Consider the following 21202-nt stretch of genomic DNA (forward strand, 5'->3'; position numbering starts at 1 on the left):
TTTTCAGTTATCAGGATTTTACTGTTGATAATTTGACATGATCCAGGATTATTAGGTTCTTCGATGCTCATCCTGGAGTTGCTGTCATAGCAACAAGTCTATAAGCTCAAACCTGCTCAGGAGCAGCTTATTTCACGAGAACAATGATTTGACTGCGTCTTTTTAAAGGAATAAGTCTGTCCCAGACATTCCTACTTTCTTTCAAGAGCACCCTATTGAACCAGGGACAATAATTAAAAATATAAATGAAAATGTTTTTATTTACATAATTTTCAAATTAGTTGAAAATAATTATAATGTTGTATCATCTGTAATAGACAGCCTTACATTACAGTTTGTGACTGCTATTATACTGGTGGCTTAGTGCAGTGCAGATGCAGGTAACTTTAACTTATGCATATAAAATAACACAGCGTAAAAAGTATCATTAGAAATATATTATTGACCCTTAAGAAGCTTTATCCACTTCATGTTTAAAATTAAATGAATTTCTAATTACCCTAGGCTACTCTTGACACTGACATTTTTTTTAAATCCTGTACAGATACTAGAAAGAAATCATGTAAAATGCTCTTTCCTGTAGCTCAAACAGTAGAGCGTTGGCGCTTGCAACACCAAGGTCATGGGTTTGATTCCCATAAAAATTTTTTAAAATGTGTAACCTGAAATGCAATGTAAATCGCTTTGGATAAAAGCATCTGCCAAATGTAAAATGGAAATAATTTGTGCAACAAATATTTACATATTTCATTTGTCTATTAGAACTTTTATGTCTTTGCCTGCTTGGCAGTTTCCTTTTTTAATTATTTGAAATATTACCAACCGCTGCATTGCTGATCATAACTTTGCGTATCGATATATCTGCCCTTTCCAATGAACACACAGTAATATAGATATTTAAATCAAATCTGCGAATTTGTTTGAAGAGCCAAATTAGCCAGAGATCAGTTATCACGATTACAACATCCTGGCATCTGTCAAATCATCTCAGATGTATTAAGCGAGGTGCGAAAAATGGACCCCCAACTAATAACATCCATTTAGAAAATAGTGAATTTTCATTTATAGCTGACTTTTTTTTTATATATAAACATATAGTGATTTCTAGAAGAGGACGAGTTTGCATAATATCTATAAACAGATAACAAGAGGTAAGACCAAATTAAAAGTGAAAAGAAAAGTAGAGCTGAGCTGACGTCATTTCAAGGGAAGGGAAGGTTAGAGTTTTTGATTAAAGATTACGAGGGCATAATTTGAAGTAATTATGTGCATGGATAAATGCTTTATAACAAACACTTTAACATTCTGTAAAAAACAAAAAGATTTGTTGATTTTGAGTCCATGGTGACTAAATATTTTCAAAAATGTTTTCCAGAGACATTATTTAAAAAGTCTTTATTAAATGGGCATTTTGAAAAGTATTTACAGACAGATTTCTGTGTCTTCAGGCAGGGCATGACACCCGTCTGGTCTGATTTGTTACAGTACAATGGGTGAACAATGACATATCAGATTAAAGGGTATTTCCATAAACTGCAGGAGTCAGAGATATCATTCCTGGACAGCACAGGGGACAAAGGTTTAAGGAAGGAAACTAAAAAAAAGAAAGAAAAAGAAAAAAAGCAGGGAGTTGCAGTTAGGAAAGGTAGTATGGCTCTTCATGTATAGACATTGTATTGCAAGAGCCAAAGCAACTAAATCAACTGACTTAACACTCCAATAAAGTTGCGTTGTTAAGCCACCGGTGTGACACACTTTTCTCTTAGGTTTCAATAAAGTTAAATAATCTCTTATAGGATATTCTGTAATCCAGTCATAGAGGTGTTTCTCAAATGATCTTGAAGCCATTCATGTAAGCTTAACATTGCACCATCATTCAGTTAAAAACCTATTCACTGATACACAACTTCATTCGTTCGCTCATATTTCCTCACAACAACCTGAGTTCCTACATAAGTAAAAAAAAAAAAGCGAGAGAGAGAGAAAAGAAAATGGCCAACAGCAGATCTGATGAGAAAGTGAAGCGAGGGGAGCCAGCGAAATCCACCACCACCTCACTCCCTTCGGTTCTTCCCAGCACAACAAACATTTACAGAACTCATCCTCATCCTTCTGTTGGATTTCACTTAAAAATGCACAGATCTAAAATTCACTACCTTTATTTAAAATCATATAAAAGGCATGGAAATGGGTTAAAAATGCCATTTGATTCTGGACTAGTTTTTGTTTTTATTCTTTTTACTTCATGTAGAAATCAGGACAGTCAGAGGAAGACTCATGAGTAAAACAACAACAAAAAATAACCGTAAACAATAAAGAACTTAAAGTCAGCTTAAGTTTCCGCATTATACCCTCACTGTTTCTTACCCATTTAAAAACATATGGCAATTAGCAGACCGAGCCAGTAATAACCAAAATTAAAACAAAAGACAAACTCAAGCGATAAAAAAGCTTGAGAGAACAGTGTGGAAGGGAGGTCTGAATAATTAGTGATATTTCTAGAATTATTGCTGAAGGAAGCTGGTGCCTCATACCATCCTTTTATCGGTTCAAGCACATCCAGCACTTGTTATCTTCCATCTCAAATGTCTCTTCAGAGGGCTTGCTTGCATGACTTTTCAGGCTGGCTGCCAGTGATGGCTGAGTTACGTGAGGAAGGGACAATAGTTCTGCAGTTCTGTTTCGATTCTCTCTATTTTCCTTTTGATTTTGAGGGGTGGGGGCTGGACATCACAGTGAGCAGTGTCCGGAAGCGAGGTCCTCATCACAGTGTAAAAAGCAGGGAACGTTCCCCATCCGCTCCTCTGGATCATGTTTCTTTCCCCCATTACATTCCACACACGCCATGTGTTGGATTGGAGAGGGTTTTATACTTACTTGAAAAACATCCCACATCCTAAATATTGATAAAAATGATTTGATTTTCAACCGTATTTTGGGAGACTGTATTTCACAATCGCCTCTTGCTTCCTCCCAGGAAAGGCTGCTATTCCTATCTGCGCTGGTGAAAGCCTTGTGTACCATCTGGACCTGCTGGCTGTCGAACAACATGGTTTCCTGATCGGTTTTCCTCTGAAAGTGTATGGCTGCTTCCACGTGGAGATCTGATTGAGGATAGAAAATATGTAAAATATAAAATCAAAAATATCAAAAGCATTTTGATATTTAAAAGCAGCCATTCCTAAATAACAAAATTGCTGCGTCCTTGGTTCTGGAAGTACTTTTGCATTAATTCTCTTCAGATATTGGAACCAGAATAGTTCTAAACCATTACCAAAAATCAGCTCCAGGACAAATTACAATTTAAACTTTGAATGGAAACAAAGAAAGTATGTGAAAATTGTGTACCATTCTCTAATGAAATACTGAATTTAATAAAAAAATAATTACAAAATTAAAAAAATCTATGGTAAGTATAAAAAATACATATTTTGCTTTTACATATTTGCACAGGGAAATATATTTAAATACACAAAAGAAATCTTATGCTCACCAAGGCTGCACTTACTTGTTCAAAAATACAGTAATACTGTGATATATATATATATATATATATATATATATATATAAATACAAACAGCCATTCAAAAGTTCGGGATTGGTACGATTTTTTTATATTTTTAAAAGTCTCTTACGCTCACCAAGGTTGCATTTATTTGATTGATTAAATTGATTAAAAATACAAATATAAACACAGTAATATTGCTAAATAAGACAATTTAAAATAACGGTGTTCTATTTGAATATATTTTAAAATGTTATTTATTCCTGTGATGCAAAGCTGAATTTTCAGTATCATTACTCCAGTCTTCAGGGTCACATGATCCTTCAGAAATCATTCTAATGTGCTGATTTGATTTTCAAAAACATTCATTATTATTATCAATCTAGAAAACAGTTTTTTTTCAGTGTACAATTTTTTTCAGGGTTCTTTGATGAATAGAAAGTTCTATTTTATTTATTTGAAAGAATCTTCTGTAACATTATAAATGTCTTTACTGTAACTTTGGATTAATGCATCCTTGCTGAATAAAAGTATTGATACATTTATATATATATATAAAACATTTTTTTTTTTTTTTATCAAATAAATGCAGTCTTGGTGAGCATAAGAGACTTCTTTAATATAATAAAAAAAATTAATAAAAATGTACTGATCCCAAACTTTTGAAAGGCAGTGTATATTTCGAAAGAAAAGCCACTATAAAAAAAGCCTCTGTTGAGCAGCAAACAGGTATTTGAAGTCGCTGGTGTCTCTGGGGCTGTCAGTTATGCAGTTGCTTTTCTGCCACCCCTAACCAAAGCTCACAAAGTGAAACGTTCACAGTGGTTTAGAAATACATTAAAAAAAAAAAAAATTTCATGGAGAGGTTCGTGGAACTCCAGCAAAGTCTGTTTGCTGCTCAACAGAGCCCTTTTCATAGCTGCCCCTTTAATACAATAAAAACAAATTGACAGAAACTTTCCTTAAACTAACCTTTATCTGACAGAGTTCTTCTGTGCTCTAAATTACTCACAAATCTTTTGATAATTCGATAATCTCTATTCAGTTTTTGCAAGATATTAGTTGTTTTCATGCCTTTTGCAAGACATTGCACATTTCATGCTTTTCAGAAAGATCTTATCCTACTAATGCCACTTCCATAATAACTTGGAACAGTGTATAAACACACACACACACATACATATACATATATATATATATATATATAGATAGATAGATAGATAGATAGACTCCGCTATTATGAAGCTGAAATCAAACTAGCTTCTGGCTTCTACAGAAGCATATATAGCACACTATCTCAGATCTAATGGTGAGAATGCATAGGAAAAGTTAAAGATTATCATAAAAAAAAAAATTTACTTGTAGCTTCCAGAACCATGACAAGTTTTGCTCTATTCACCATGTCAGTATTTTACCGGTCTGAAATGGGTCTCTCCTGTGGTGTGTCATCAGGAGTAGCACTGCCAAGGATTCTCTTCCTGGCCTCTGCGTATTCTGCCTCTCGCTGAGCTAAGGATTTAACTTGCGGGGAGGGTCGAGTCTGCGTCACAGACGATCCTAAAGATCCATTACTGGAGGGTCGCTTCAAAATACGAATCTGTGGTGGGGGTGCCGCGGGGAGGGAGTCATCCTGGATTACGATTGCTGTTCTCATCGGAGAACGACTCGAACTGCCACTTGAAAGTCTGGAAGAGACATTTTTTATGATTATTAGAGTAAACCAAGGCGCATTGAGCAAAACATGGACACAAAACACAGGAATGACATGACATAGGCCTACCTTTCTTTCTGACTGATTCGAAGCTTTTCCTCTAGTCTTCTCTCCATTTCCTAAATTCAATGTCAAGACAAAAAAATTATAATTAAAACTTCTACTAGAGAAATATAGCAATCTTCCATAACAGTATGCAGACTGCTTTATGGAGGGGCCTCTGAAGCAGCAGCAAGTTTTCAGTTTCACAAAGTTATTTATACATCCATAGTGCCATGGCTAAATTAATGACAGGGCCGAATTACATAGTGCTGCTTGAGTAGACAATATAAGGCTTTTCTAAACAGAGACAGAGGAAACATATAAATGGAGGGAAACGTGTTTACAGAGCCTATTGGCAGGGGTGTAGAGTAGACGTTACTGCCAAACCTTTAAGAAAAAGTCTCTGAGTTCAGTATTTGAAAGCAGATAAATTACATATTGCTTACAGGAGAGATTAAACCAATTCACACAAATTGACTTTTTCTGTCAAAGGGCACAATTAAAGGGACAGTACACCCAAAATTGAAAATTCTGCCATCATTTAATCAAACACTCCATTGTAAAACTGTATGACTTTCCTCTGTGAAACACAACAGAATATCATTCTCAGTCACAATTTACTTTCAATGTATTGAAAAAAATTGTACTGAAAGTGAATGGAGACTGCTGAGACTGTCAGATAAGATTCCACCTCAACATAATCTATTATGTTGTACAGATGAAAACACTTCAGTAAAGTGATTCAAAGTTTTTCTTTCTTTTATAAAATAACGATTTGCAAATACACCACCCCATGTAATAATTACAACAGAGCCCAAGATAAACTAAAAACTTGTGAAAACCGCCTGTTGACTGTCTGAATGGGGACTATCCCACCTCGATACTCGATATTTTCACATAAAATCAACTCTGTCTACACATATTAAAACACGATTACTATACTTTATCTATGACAGCCAACAGGTCTCAGTGCATTCGGCAGCCATCTTTGGTTTCTGACGCGATGGCAAAGAAAGATTTCCCCCTTTTTAAGCATCAGAAGTTGCACCGGCTAACTAGCATTAGTTAGCAGGTAGTTTATGTCCTTTGCTTAAAACACATTGTTTTACGTGACTCACGAACGTGCCGCTTCACCAACTGCCATCATCAAAATTGCCTCTATTTTTACCTACTGGTTTAGAGTATAAATATCCCACAACATCTGTTTTGGGACCAGTTTCCCTTTAACTGCGGCCTACCGCCCAACTCTAAATACACAGGCGTGACTAGCGAGCTAGCATGAAGCCAGTGGCATGAATCACACTAAAGCTCCAGGCGAGGCTGTCTACACTGAAAAGACAGTTTGTGCAAGCGCGGAGAAAGCGCAACTAGCCCATATTTACCCCACTGTCGGCGGCCTCCTCCCAGCTCTCGGCGACCTCCTCATCATCCATGTTTCCACTCTTGGCTAACTAGGGGCTTCCCTCAGTCCACACGCTCACGCACATTTTCCCTCTACAGCGTCAGTGAGCCGCTTAGTGAGCTAAAGTCTTACACAATAGCGCCACCTGCTGCAGGGAGGATAGAGTAAATGACTGCACAGGAGCGTATGGACCCTATGGTATGGACAGCTGATGGACAGTAGAAATTCTTCTTCTTCTTCTTTAAAATGTATTGGCGGTTGGCATACCAGTAGAAATTCATTTCAATAGCCACATTTAGGAAGTTTACACAAAAAAACAAAAAATCTTAGTAGCAAATGATTAGAAAATAAAACAGCTCATAAAATACAGCTTTTCCTATTTTACTTAACCGTCAAAAAAAAAAAAAAAAAAAAAGGTTTCCGTTTCTGTTTTTACCCTATTCATGAAAAGCCAGATGTTAATCTGACAGACACGGAAAATGCACATACTTTTATTCATCATAAACAGCACAGACGTAAGTAACAATAAAATTAACTCAATGCAGTGCATCAGTTCAAACGACAACACACTAGGCTACTCATTTATTAAAACAAATAAAGAAATAAAACATAGTCTGCTTTACTGTTTGTTGTTCAGATTACATCTTTAGGCCTATTTATTAAGAAGTTTATGAACTGCTCTAAGGCCCCGATCACACCTGACGGGTTTTTTGCAGTGAGAGACGCCTATTTCAATTGTTTTTTATCATGGCAGTGAGAGTTCTGCGCGCTGATTATGCGCCCCAGGCGCCTCGCGTTTTTGCAGTTGAAAAAAAAGCAACTCCGAGGAGAAGAGCGGAAAGAAAAAGAGCCCGACGTCATCGACGTCATTTTTTTCCACTGTCCAATCGAATGACTGGAGAGGCGGGCCTTCTGTTCTGGGGATGATGAAAGCTACAGACAGTTGCTTGAACGCCCGTAGAGTGCGATGATGGAGGATAAACTTGTGGTGCTCTCGCGGGTTACCAGGAGCTAAACGACTTTACGAACCGTAACTACCACACTGTTAACAGAAAGTAAATAAAGTTAATAAAAGGCTGATTTGACGTTTACTTGACTGACAGGACAGCCGTTTCAGTGGTTGCCTAGCAACATAAAAAAACTGCACTGCTCGTTCTGTGTGATCGGGGCCTTATTACACTTTATTAAGTAGAAGGATATTAATTATTTTGTAGGTAATGTCAAGGCTATATTTTTAGTCTTATATAATTGTCGTTTAATAACGATACAAGTGGTTTTAAAATAGTTTCAGGTGGCCTAAAGCAGACCGAAAGTGCACACTATTGGCTAGGCTACTGCGCATTTCGTTGACAAGCGGAATGTGTACCAACCAGTCTATGCCATTGCCAGCAGTACCGACAAAATAAAACGTATGAAAGACAAATATCACGTGACCGGTCGGCTCCAGTATAAAGTTCTCAAGGTATTTGCTAATATGAATTAAATACTCATTAAACAGCGTATTTAGCCTTATTAGCCTATTAATTATTTCTTGTGTTTCGCTTTGTAGCCTTGGCTTAGCTGCTACTACTAAATCGTTTAGCAACAGCATAATAAATCAAATGTCATAGCGAGCGATGAAAATTGGACTCGCAAAAGAAAAAACATACTATGTTTTGGTTAATAATAACTATGAAACTTAATTACAGCTAATTATAAGGGAAATATGGATGGGACAACACGCGAAGCGATGAGTCAAGTTCAGGGTATCCCATTACCAGAGCGGGTGGTGAAGTACTGGGCAAGAGTGGAGCACTTCCAGGCGTCAAAAGAGGATTTGCTCATTGCCACATATCCTAAAGCAGGTAGGGTACAGAAGAAGAAAACAACATGACGAAAACAACACGAATCAATTTAAATAATAAAATCATATCGTTTGTAAAAGGAACCACATGGACACAGGAAGTAGTGGATGCCATCCTGAATGACGGAAATGTGGAAAAGTGCAGGCGCGCGCCCACTCATGTGCGCATGCCGTTCTTAGAGATGACCTCTGCAGACGGTTTAAATGCTGGTATGTGTTATAGAACCAAAAATTGTTTAGCAACTTAAACACACGCACACTCACTCTCTCTCTCTCTCTCTCTCTCACTCTCGGTTTCCCATCTTTGTGGGGACTCTCCATTGGCGTAATGATCAGTATATATATAGGCCTACTGTACAAACTGTGTTGGCCTATCCTATCTAACTTAAATGAGAAAAATAGAAGCAGTTAAAATAACAATAGGACAACAAAATGCAAGTGCTATGACCCTTCCCAGTTTAATCTAACGCAGTACCTGTATATATATATTTAAAAATAATAGATGTAGAATAGAAGATAAAGTGTTAGTATTAATGGATCAAGTGTTAACATACTATGATAACTAACCATCATCTATTTTATTAATCAATTTCCCTCGTTGGGACAGCTGGCTGGTCTCCACAATGTTGGCGATTTCAGGTTTTACTATCCTTGTTGTGGGGACATTTGGTCCCCACAATGTAATATAAACCTGTATACACACACACACACACACACACACACACACACACACACACACACACACACACACACACACACACACACACATATATGCAAGGTATCCTTTATGCATCTTAAATTATTAAACTGTGTAATGTTTTAGGTATAACTAAGCTGGAGGTTATGGATCCGCCTCGTGTTATCAAGACTCATCTTCCTATCCAACTTGTGCCTTGTTCTTTCTGGGAGACTGGTTGCAAGGTTGAAATAAGTTTTTGTGGGCTGTACTGAAAAATATGATATAATTTTACGTGAATGCCAACCTGCCACTTGCATTTCTCCATAGGTTATATATATGGCCCGTAATCCGAAAGACACTGTGGTTTCATATTATCATTTTGACCGCATGAATCTTAACCAGCCAGAGCCCGGCACTTGGCAACAATATCTGGAAAAATTCATGACAGGGCAATGTGAGTCATGCTGCAGTTAGACCATTCATTCATTACACCAATTGCCTTATTCTGTGTCGTGTAAAACATGAATGGACTAAATGATGATGACTTGAATGAACTAATGACTGAATACATTTTTTTTTCAGTGGGTTGGGGATCCTGGTATGACCATGTTAAAGGATACTGGAGGGAAAGGCAAAACAAGAAAATCCTTTACACATTCTTCGAAGACATGAAAGAGGTCAATCTGCTTTCTACAAAACATATATATTTTTTCCTATAAAAAAAGTCTCAGTACTTCAGTCTTAAGTTTGACTATAATTTACTTGCCTTACTAATGATCTTTGCAATGGAAGTGAATCAATAAAAACTAACTTTAGCTGGGCAATAACTTTATTCTAGAGCTGCTGTAAAGCCAAAAACAATCTCTGTTACTTTAATACTTTAATTTCCTATTATCACTGTAAAGCTTGCTTTGAAACACTCTATATTGTTAAAAGCGCTATATAAATGAAGGTGGATGGACTTGATCATTTATTTATAATTTCAGGACCCTGTTCGTGAAGTAACCCACATTGCTCAATTCCTCGGAAAGCAGTTATCAAAAAGTGTGATAGATCAAATTGTGCAAATGACAGATTTTTCTGCAATGCGAGAAAACCCTATGGCAAACTACTCAACTATCCCAGACACAATCTTTGATCGTACCGCCTCAGAGTTCATGAGAAAAGGTTTTTTTATTTTTTTATTTTTTTGAAGTACAATTGAGCAACATGGCCTGAATGATTTTTCCTATTCTTTTTCTCAAGTTGTATTTGTTGTATTTTATAGGTGAGGTTGGTGACTGGAAGAATCACTTCAGTGCAGAAGAGGATGCTGCTTTTGAGGAACAGCACTGCAAATTAATGGCTGGTTGTCCTATTCCAATAAGGTTCACAATATGAAAGATTCACAGGGAGTGTCTCTATTTCCTAGTCCAGGAAACACAATTACAATTTTCTAAATAAATTAATATTAATATTATGTTGAACATGTAATCCTATTTGCTTCTATTATTGTGTCTATACCTGGGCACTGATAGCTAACAAAATATAATATTAATGTACTGTAAATGGGTGGTAGCTGTTAAGTGAACACATTCAAAACTCTTGTATGCAGGGTAAAGTTCAAGTGTCCTCATGAAATCAGCGGGACATACATGTTATCTGTAAACCCCACCAGAGGGCATAAATGTTTTTTGTTTTGTTTTTTTGTTTCACAACTTTGAATCACAGGAACAGACCTCAGAAAGAAAAGAAAAAAACTCTTGAAATACATTAATAGATTAAAACTTTTGAGGCTATAATAAATCAAATCTTCATACAGTTGTAAAAAGTGATCAAGGCCTAAGTGACCTTTGAGACCTACCAAACCTCCAACTCTCATATCTGCAAATAATAAAGGTCTTTCACGTGAGTGAGGTTCGCAAACAACGCGACACAAAATAAGGTCAGTGATATTGATGATTTTGATTTGTCATGATTTTTTGTGTGTGTGTGTGGCCAATTTGACTAGAATCTAAACAATTATTGGTGTATTAAAGAATTTCTCACTTTCATAGGCATGTTGTCCTTCATTTCCTGGTTTGTGCCAAGTGTTCCTACGTGGCTAACACCAAGTGCTATTCCTTTACACAGTGTTTTACAAGGTAACTCATGAAATTAACGATCTGTCACAAATTTCAAATAATAAAGAAGTTAATAAATTGATGATATATATATGCCTCCGGTGCCTTTATGGCATTTATAGATAGATTCACAACATATATTTATAGATTCACAATATTACTGTTTTTTATGTTTCTGTCAGTTCATATTATCAGTGTTATTATCAATGTTAAAGCAGTTTTTGCTGCTTAACATTTTTGTATGATACTATTCAAACATTTGTGGTAAGATTAAAAAAGAGAGAAATTAATACTTTTATTAATCAAGGATGCATTGAATTGATAAAAAGTGACAGTGAGGACATTTATAAATAAATACATTAATACATTTAATATAATATAATGAATGCAAATAAATGCGGTTCATTGAACTTTCTATTAATAAAATAATCCTGAAAAAAGTATCACCCTTTGAACAAAAATGTTAAGCAGAACAACTGTTTGCAACATTGATAATAAGAATAGGCTAAAAATAGAATAATAGTAGAAATGTTACCTGTGCAGCAAATCAGGATATTAGAATTTATATTTACATTTATGCACTTACATTGCATTTCAAGGTACACATTTTACATTCTTATCAGTTCTTATCATCAGTTATCAGAATGATTTCGGAAAGATCATGTGACAGTGACACTAGACTCGAGTAATGATGCTGAAAATTCAGCCATCACAGGAATAAATGACATTTTAAAAGATATTCAAATAGAAAACATTTATTTTAATTTGTAATAGCCTAATATTTCACAATATTAAACTACTGTTTTTACTTTTCTTATAACATTAAAGGGGAACTGAAATTAACCAAATATAATTCGATAACATGTTGGTTATTGAAATTGTAAACAAATTAATTAAAAAATTATATTAAAAGCAAAACATATATGAAGTTTTTCCCAATACTGAAATTTACATTTGTTGTTATCAGAGCGCAGCCGTGTTCGATGACGTCACTGGCATGGTACCACTGTAGGCTAACGTTATGTCAGGCTATCTACTGCTACTCTGACTGAACTGACTGATTTTGACTGTACAATTTTGTACAAGTTAACACTAAAAACAGCATTTAAGTAAGAAAGGTTATTCGGTCCTTTATGGCATCGGAGGTGTTATATTCGCTTGTTGGACAGATCACAATTTTTGAATTGTTGCAATGCAATAAGACCCTCCTCTCGATCTGTTATGCTCTTGAGATGCCATTTTGCTGGAGCTGTCAAGGTAGCCTATCATGCCAGTGACGTCACGGACCGTTGAAGCGCAAGATGGCTGCGCCCTAACAACAAACTAACATAAGTGTTTTCCCCCCTTGTAACTACTTCACCAGTTTTAAGTGTCCTACCACAAATAACAAAGATAACACATATGTTAAATCACCTTTATTTTCTATTTTGTTTCAGTTCCCCTTTAAACAAAGGGCCCCTATTATGGATTTTTGAAAATTACCTTTCATGTAGTGTGTAACATAGCTCTAGTCTAAGTGAATGAAAACATCCTGCAAAGTTTTAAATCTGAAAGTGCACCGTATATAAAGTTATTATCTTTCAAAAGTAAGTCAATGAAATTAATTGTTTTTCAAACGAGTCATAAGCCGTTTCGTTGTGACGTCAAGACGAAATATTAGCATATTGCCCGGCATATTATTGCGCGCGCAGACACCAGGGAAAACTTGAACCTCAAACCTGGATAGCATCATGTCAAGAAGAAGATGCTGTGCTCTACAATGTGATGATTATTAATAGTAAGTTAAACGTAACTGAGTAAACTGAGTAGTGTATAGAGCGCGGACTCGCGCTCGCATTGATATGGTAAAATCGACGTCATTGTTCGTTAACTGTCTTGTGTCTTTAGTTTACGTTGTAGGAAGCCTCAGGACAGCTGACGTTGTTATGGCAATGGGCGGTTTTGTTTTCGACGCGCACTGTACGCAGTAAACCAACCCAACAGACTGAGCTGTCTGGCCAATCAGAGCAGAGTAGCTCGCGGAAAGGCGGGATTTAGAGAGATCGATTCATCTGACGACTGACGAGTCGTTTGAGAATCATTGAAAATGTGGTGCTGTGCAAATATGTTTTTTGACCTTTGATGCATGTAAACCTGTTGTAAGAGACTCCAAAACAACATTAGGAAACGTTAAAATACCATAATAGGGGCACTTTAAACAATGTTTCTAAAAAAAATTCTTGTGTTTTATCAAATTGTCTCTGGTTTTATGTAAATCACAGGGCTTGTGGGAGCTTGTGCGATCTGGGTTCTTCGTAACCTTTTAAAAACGTACTTGTTTGTTGAGGCACAAAGGTAAGTAGCCTATAGGCCTTTTAGTTTAGCTATTTAGCCCATGCTGCAGGGTTGAAGATATCTCCATTTGGATGGAGATGTTTTTGCATTGATGTTTTTTGCACATTTCACTTTTCTGTCCTTTTAAGTACTGCAGATCCTGAAACAGACCTTATACAAAAGAACAGACTTAATGGTGGACTAAAAGAGAAAATCCACTTCTGGATCCTCACGATGGTTCTTTCCGTTGTGGGGTCCCGTGTCGCATCACTGGTAGTTTTAGAGTTCTCCCTTAGAGCCATTTCAGCACGGATCACAGGAGTATCAGTACGAACAAAATTCATTGTGACATTTCATACATTTGTGACAACTCGTTATCATTCTACATTAATCACCCCTGTTCTTTTTGTTTAGGACTCGATTATTGACCCATTGTTACTGCAGATTGTCCAGTGCCAGTTCTCTTTGGGCTGCGCACTAACCTGCAGCCTAAATTTCCTCCATGAGGGGGCACCGCAAGGCTGGCTAAGCCTCCTCCTTGCAGTTGGACTGAGCTGGTTCTTGGCTAGCCGATGCAGCAAAGTATGGCAACATGTAAAGACAATGTATCCAGTACATAGCGCACAGCGCTATTGTGGACTTTGCATTGGACTCTTAACCACTGGCACTTCTATATTAACCTGGCTCTGCAGTGCCCTAATTATAACTTTTAGTGTATCTGGAATCGCTGCCATATCAAACATAAACAAACACTTTCTGTCAACCACTGAGGCACTACGATTTTGGACCCCACTCACAATCTGCTATACTCTACTGGTTGTGTATATGAATGGTAAGACAAACAAAAACTATAAGACTAAGTGGTTTCATCACTGGAATTCCCTTGACAAAGAATAGAAACATTCATGAATTCAGAAAATCATATTAGGCTATGTATTATATAGCATACAAAAGTTTGGGGTTGGTAAAGAGTTTCAGTGTTTGTTTGTTTTTAAAGAAATTTCTTATGCTCACGAAGGCTGCATTTATTTGATCAAATATACAGTAAAAACAGTAATACTGAAATGTTATTACAATTTAAAATGTTTTCTATTTCTGTTATATAATATAATTTTATATATATATATTAAACGTTAACTGATGGCGAAACTGAATTTTCAGCATTAATTATTCCAGTTTTCAATGTGACATGATCCTTTAGAAATCAATATGCTGATTTGGTGTTCAAGAAAAAATTATTATTATTATTGATGCAAAAAAGTTGTGCTGCATGCTTAATATTTTGGTGGCAACCAAGTCTTTTGTAACATTATCATTGTATTTACTGTGACTTTTAATCAATTAAATGTGTCCTTGCTAAATAAAGTAGGCCTATTAAAACAAAAACACTAATCCCAAACATTTATACAGAATATAAGTATATTTCATTCCAACATTGTCTAATCATGACTCTATACTCATTCTTTCAGAGGATCGCCATCAACCGCCTGGCCAGAAGATTCTCAATACAGTTGTTGTGCGACTGGGTGGGCTTTTTGTGTTACTGATTACAGTAGGCAGTTGGTCAGATGTACTCCATGTTCTAATCTGTTTCATTGGTGAAGCTGCGTGCCTGTTACCATCTCAAGACCTTTTGGAAGCCATATATCAGGTTAGCACTATAATGGACTGTATTTGATGTCTGATCCCCACAGCATCCATAGATAAGATTTTGTGGGGAAATATTAAGAGCATTAAATGTAATAACATACTATATTTTTACAGCATGCCACCTACAATGCTCCCATTAAAAAGACCTGGGAACCGGGGACAACAAAAGAAACTGGAAAAATCAGATCTGATCTTGAGTGAAAACTGAACACTTAACCTCAGTTATATTTATATATATATATATCATTTCGTTTTTTTCCAGAAAAAAAATTATATATAGGCTATATATATAATTTTGTTTTTTTCTAGAAAAAAATTATATGCTTCAGTTAATATACCATCTGTAAACACAACCCCATGAGGGTCTCTGGTTTATCTGAAAAATTTACATGTAAGTATTTTTAAGAGATATGCTGTTCTGTCCTTAAAATAAATGCATTCCTCATTATTTTAGTAGGCCTACTGCATGAAAATGAAGGCCTTGTTATGAATGCCTTCCATCATAATAAATATAGCCATTCAATATACATATGGTGAATTCAATTCCCTCTACACCTAAATAAATAGCCTACATTATAATGTTTAATCTGAGTAGCTAAAATTAAGAGTGATTTTCATTTTCTCCCAAATGTCTAAACGTCATGGAATTACATTTCAGTTCTTGCCACAATATTATTATTTTTTATTAGGCCTATCTATGATAACTTTATTCGATCAAATAGTTGTAGCTTATTCACAAGTCACCTAGGCATTATCTATAATAGATAGACATATAGGCTAACTAATACAACAAAAACAGTTGTAACAATTACACTTACAAAATAATTACGCATGGTTTTTAACATATTTTAAGCCCTTTAAAACAATTTAGTTCCGTTAATTCCTTGGAAGCAGCACCCACACGCTACAGAAGTTAAACTGTTACTGAACTTGAACCCAAAATAGCTCCACTGGAAACAAAATGGCCGCGGAGCTGTCATTTCTTTTGTTATGCAGTTTTTGTCTACACTTGGTTATGCTCAAAATGGCGTCATATTTCAAATAACATTCTATTGATAACTGGCGCCAAAAATTAACAACTGAACAATCAAGAACATCGAGTGTGTGTTCTGTGAGTGGCGCGTAAATCGCTCTGGTATTTAATCTTTGAGTGTTTAATTCTTCACGGTGAAGTTGTGCAGGATGTTTTCATGCGCTCAGACTTACATGGACAAAACATTTCTCTCAAACGCATTCCACATTTTGTTTACAAACCCGTCGTTTCCTCTGTCGAATAAATATATATTTTTTAAAACAACTTAGTAAAACAGTAAATGTCTTCATGTCCTTAGAAGTTTGCCACACCGTCTTGAGTTGTTTAGGAGCGGAGAAAGAAAGTAACATTTGGTGTCCAAGTATCCAGGGGATTCATTTATTGTATAACATGCAACCATACTGTATAGGCCTAAAGTGCGCATTTGTATTTCCAATGTGCAATCAATCCCAAATTCAATCCCAAAAGCACTGTCAACGAATTACATTTTATTAGTTCAATTCCATAAATAATAAGGATTTAGGCATATCCAGAAAATCCATGCAATTCCTGGGAAGACTCAAGACTGAATCTGAAGATTGTGTGGCTTGCTCAAGATCCAGTTTGAGAACCAGCTCCACCTCAGTACAAGTTCCAGAATTTTCTGCCAGTCGGAGGGTTTGTAATTGCTCTTTGTCAAAACTCTATGTGGGCGTATAAAGCGCACGCGCGATTCATCCATTGCAGTCCCTGTTTTGCCGCATTCTGGCGCATGCGTGAATCAAACCCTACTCCTCGTGCATAGTTGGAAAACAGTCAAATGCTTATTTTAATAAGGAAATGTTATTTGATTGGGCATTGTCTGGGCTGTTTCTTCAAGAAAGTATTGATTTCTACAAACTGGGTACTAATCATCATTCTCATTTAAACGTTGGACAGTGTTGATCCTTGTTGTAAACAGGCTGCACTATCATTAATTATTAAGCTTACATTCGACGCGATGCTTGTTTTTTAAATAACTAATCATGTAAAAAGACATCGTTCTAGTCGTTATAGTTAGGACGGGGAGTCTGACCATAATCCACCACAAATAAATTAGGTTTCTGGAGAGAATCATAGAGTTGTCTAAATTGTTTATGTAATAGGCACTCGTGATGTCTTTTGTTTTGACTTGTGAGTCGTATATCAAACAGACGGTTCCCACCTGGATGTTGGGAAAACAAATGGATGTGCAAACGTTTACAAAGCAGCAATACTGAAGATAGTAATACTGTCAACACCGTCCTGCCACTGAGTCATGAATAGTTTGTGGTAAACCACAGGTCACAAACATTGTACACCCCAAAATTATGATTAACTTGCATAGCCTGTTTAAAGTCCTGTTCTACAAATAGGCTGTCAAATGTCAAACTAAAGCAAAGGGAACCAAATCTGACTTTTACCTTGCAACCTTAACCAGGACATAAATCCAACGTATAAACACATTTTAGCATTTAAAAGTGATATTCAATAAACTATCTCTTATCCGATTTGATCCATGTGGTATTCCGAGTGCTCATTGCATATGCGCGATCTCGTCAAGAACCGGAGCGCGCTCCTCGACAGCAAGGTTCAGGCTCTCGCAGTCAACACAGCTTTCAAGAGCAAGCGGGTCCAATCGTAGTGTCGAGTCAGAGGAACTACTCGCCCCACCGTAACACACATTCAGTCGGATTTAACTCAGTAAAATCTTCTGTATGATCGGGGGACACAAAAACGCAGTATGGTCCGGGAAACCAGACATTTATGGGTGGGGAATTTACCAGAAAATGTACGAGAGGAAAAAATTATCGAGCACTTCAAACGGTAAGTGACGATTTGTGTGAGCGAGACAACATCCAGCAATGTGCTTCCTTCAAGTGATTGGGGGAAAACAATAGCAACACACCGGTGCAGAGTTTAACACATTAAATGTGTGCCACAACTTTCTCAGCAACGCTGCTATTGAGTTGGCTTGTTTTGGCTCACTTAACGTACGCTTGCTAGTGAGTTAGCTTTCGAGAGTCGCAGTCGTCGCTAGGTTGCTAATTAGCACAGAGGGTCGCATTCAAACGCATTCGTTGTAGCTGTATATTGGCTTCAGCATGCTTTATTTTGCAACCCAGACGTCAGTAGCACAACTTAAAGGTTGTAACGTATGTTGTTGGATAGTTAAAAAAAAATACTGCGAGTGAGTTGAATGGGCTAAATGGTGTCTACTACTAAAGGCATTACAGTGGGTGTTGTTTTGAGCCTCCTCGGCTCAGATGTCATGAATGGCAGGCAAGCGGTGACCGTGGCTGCGTCTATAAGAAGTCAAACAATATCAGCCTGGGGATACTTTTAACACGAGTTCATGTATGAAAATGTTCTTGACCAACCTGCAAATTATCATTATGCTAGTCTGTGAACATGTGGCGACAGTTCCTACTACTGCACCAATCGGACGTTTTAAGTTGTCAGTCAGAAGTTTGTGTATGGCTGTGATGTGAATATATTCACATACATGGGCTATTTAGTCTTTTATGGCAACAATACATTATTTTAATTGTTCTCAGTATTTAAAAAACAAACATTTCAAAACCATAAATGACTGCACGTTGCCCCCACATACTGATGGGTTTTATGCCACTGTCTGACCTGTAACGTTATGGATTCAGGTAATTCTAGGTGTCGTTTTTCATTGAATTCACGGGTTGCTAAATCAGAATAACACGGTTTGTTAAAACTTAATGGTGCGAATCTGTCGTTTGATACAGCGTGTCGAGATTTCTTGAGTGACATCGCAATATTGTATATTACACGCTGAACACATCTGACGTTATTGTTTATAAAACGTAAACTATATTATCGCCTCGGTCTATATATATAAAGTTGTGTGTGTGTATATATATTTAAACCGAGAGATATCAAACTTAATCATACATACTGTATTCTCACATAAAGCGATACTATAGCAAATGTCAACTGCTTGATTGTTTTTATCGTCTCAAAATGTAAACTAAATTATGCCTCAGACTCAGCTGTCATCTACTAAATGCGACTATAATGCATTAAGATATTATAAACATTAACGTCATGGTCTTTTTGTAAAGCTGCCTTGAAACATTGTGTATTCTAAGCGCTAAAATAGCCTTGCTTTGACCAAAGACTGTCTAACGACTTTATTGTCCACATTCATTTCCTACACGTACGCACAGTTACGTATTTGTAAAAATACAATCAAAATGCACTAACGTAGTCTTTGAACAATGCAGGTGTGATCAAACTCATTATTATAATGGTGTTTTTGTATGGTTGTATAGGCTGTATTGATGTTCAGGCTGTATTGATGTTCAGGCTGGAGTTTACGAGCATATCACTAGACCTCACTATCGTAAGAAATTACTTTGCGAGTCGAGGAGGGCAGGCACTAGCATGAGAGAACCTACATATAAGATTTGAGTAAATAATTTATTCATCTTGGAACAAGCGCTTTGTTGTCTCTACGGCAGCCTTTTGTTCAAATGACTGTCCATTTAGCTTTGAATTGTGGTAATAACGGTCGCCCTTTGAACGGGAACTAAATTAAAACACGCTCATGCTCATTTATTGTGAGCAACATTAAAGGAGAAATTGTTTTCTGATACAGGAGAGAAATACAGCTATATATACATTTATAAAATTAAAAAATAAATGGTACCCCCCCTAAGTGATTTGTGAACGGTGACTCTCAAAGCTCAGGTCAGTGCGGCAGAGGTACTTATTGAAGATGGGGGACGGGAGAATGAATAAGCAGTGTGAATAGGTTTGTAAAATGGCGACGGAGATTGTGTGAGAACTGGTGTGTCAGACAGCTGCTCACCTAGAGCACCCATTTGAATGCCTATTGTGTATTACTCATTTTCATACTTTGCTTGCCAAGTGTTGTTTTATCCCTTATGTACACCTCTCATCTATATTTGTTTTGTTTAGTTGTTTAACGATTGACAGCAAATGTATGTGTAGTATATTAGTATATTTACATGAAGTTTATATAAGCACTATATATCAAGGTTTTAAAGGGACGCAAGTTCATCAAACATGTCCAGAAGAGGTATAGAGCAGATCAAGACATCATAATGAGGTTTCAAGCCTGAATGATTTGACAGAATTATGACATTTGACTGATTTCTGGCATTTGTATATACATCTTAATGGTGCAATAACACTGAAGGAAAAGAAGAGGCTATGTTGGTTATTTTGCAATGATGTGTTGCGTCAGAAACAGACAATCAAAATCTGATGTTTGTTTTCTTGTCATAATAATTGGATGTAGGCTATTCAAATAAGGGAGGTATTACTAGTCTGGCATATGGTTAATGCTACTCATACAGTGGTACATATTTGTGTGGTGATGAAGAAGGCAGGCTGTTTTTATTTGAATCTACTTATTTACATATTGCACAAATGACTGGTGCACAGGTTTGTTTTCACTCATTCTTTTGCGCAATCAAATCTGCCCTTTGTGGATTATCTGTATGCATAATGGTTGTTCATATCAGCATAATTGACTGCATGTATCATGCAAGTATTTTGTGTTGGCTATTAGTTAATACCTTTTTTCACCTTTTTTTAAGGTATGGACGTGTGGAGAGTGTCAAGGTCCTCCCAAAACGTGGATCGGAGGGTGGAGTGGCAGCTTTTGTGGATTTTGTGGACATTAAGAGTGCTCAGAAAGCTCATAATTCTGTCAACAAGATGGGAGACAGGGACCTACGCACTGATTACAATGAGCCAGGAACTATTCCCAGTGCAGCTCGAGGCCTGGATGATAGCCTGTCCATAGCCACTCGTGGGCGGGATGTTTCAGGGTTCACAAGGGGGGCGGGGGGCCCTGTGTATGTGCCCCCTGTGTCACTCCACAGCAGAGAGGGACGCTTTGAACGCAGACTAGACGGGTAAGT

General features: G+C 36.8%; 3 protein-coding genes across 5 annotated transcripts in view; 2 read left to right on the forward strand and 1 right to left on the reverse strand.

Moving 5' to 3' along the window:
• Positions 1 to 1378: 1378 nt before the first annotated feature.
• On the reverse strand, positions 1379 to 6794 carry szrd1 (SUZ RNA binding domain containing 1). The gene is made up of 4 exons (XM_082144326.1): positions 6641 to 6794; positions 5286 to 5335; positions 4921 to 5190; positions 1379 to 3104 (listed from the first exon to the last, which is right to left on the reverse strand). Exons 1-4 carry the CDS (start codon positions 6689 to 6691, stop codon positions 2993 to 2995), a joined length of 483 nt encoding a protein of 160 aa, XP_082000452.1. The 5' UTR covers positions 6692 to 6794; the 3' UTR covers positions 1379 to 2992.
• An 833-nt stretch (positions 6795 to 7627) lies between these two features.
• On the forward strand, positions 7628 to 15522 carry tmem82 (transmembrane protein 82). Of its 2 annotated transcripts, XM_082144324.1 has the most exons (11): positions 7628 to 8122; positions 8349 to 8504; positions 8585 to 8713; positions 9327 to 9424; positions 10450 to 10516; positions 11219 to 11305; positions 13546 to 13618; positions 13747 to 13924; positions 14012 to 14429; positions 15067 to 15248; positions 15362 to 15503. In XM_082144324.1, exons 2-11 carry the CDS (start codon positions 8366 to 8368, stop codon positions 15446 to 15448), a joined length of 1458 nt encoding a protein of 485 aa, XP_082000450.1. In that variant the 5' UTR covers positions 7628 to 8122; positions 8349 to 8365; the 3' UTR covers positions 15449 to 15503. The 2 variants fall into 2 exon arrangements, with proteins under 2 accessions (XP_082000450.1, XP_082000449.1); XM_082144323.1 differs by lacking the exons at positions 7628 to 8122; positions 8349 to 8504; positions 8585 to 8713; positions 9327 to 9424; positions 10450 to 10516 and adding an exon at positions 10571 to 11106 and having other exon boundaries at positions 15362 to 15522.
• Positions 15523 to 17966: 2444 nt separating this feature from the next.
• spen (spen family transcriptional repressor) overlaps positions 17967 to 21202 on the forward strand; it is a 31582-nt gene continuing 28346 nt past the window's right edge. For both annotated transcript variants that reach the window (XM_082144318.1, XM_082144319.1), the window contains exons 1-2: positions 17967 to 18104; positions 20876 to 21196. In XM_082144318.1, coding sequence (XP_082000444.1) covers positions 18022 to 18104; positions 20876 to 21196 — 404 coding nt within the window. In that variant the 5' untranslated portion in view covers positions 17967 to 18021. The remainder of the gene's footprint in view (positions 18105 to 20875; positions 21197 to 21202) is intronic.

The sequence above is a fragment of the Leuciscus leuciscus genome (genome assembly GCF_965113295.1).
Source record: "Leuciscus leuciscus genome assembly, chromosome: 18".
Classification (NCBI taxonomy): domain Eukaryota; kingdom Metazoa; phylum Chordata; class Actinopteri; order Cypriniformes; family Leuciscidae; genus Leuciscus; species Leuciscus leuciscus.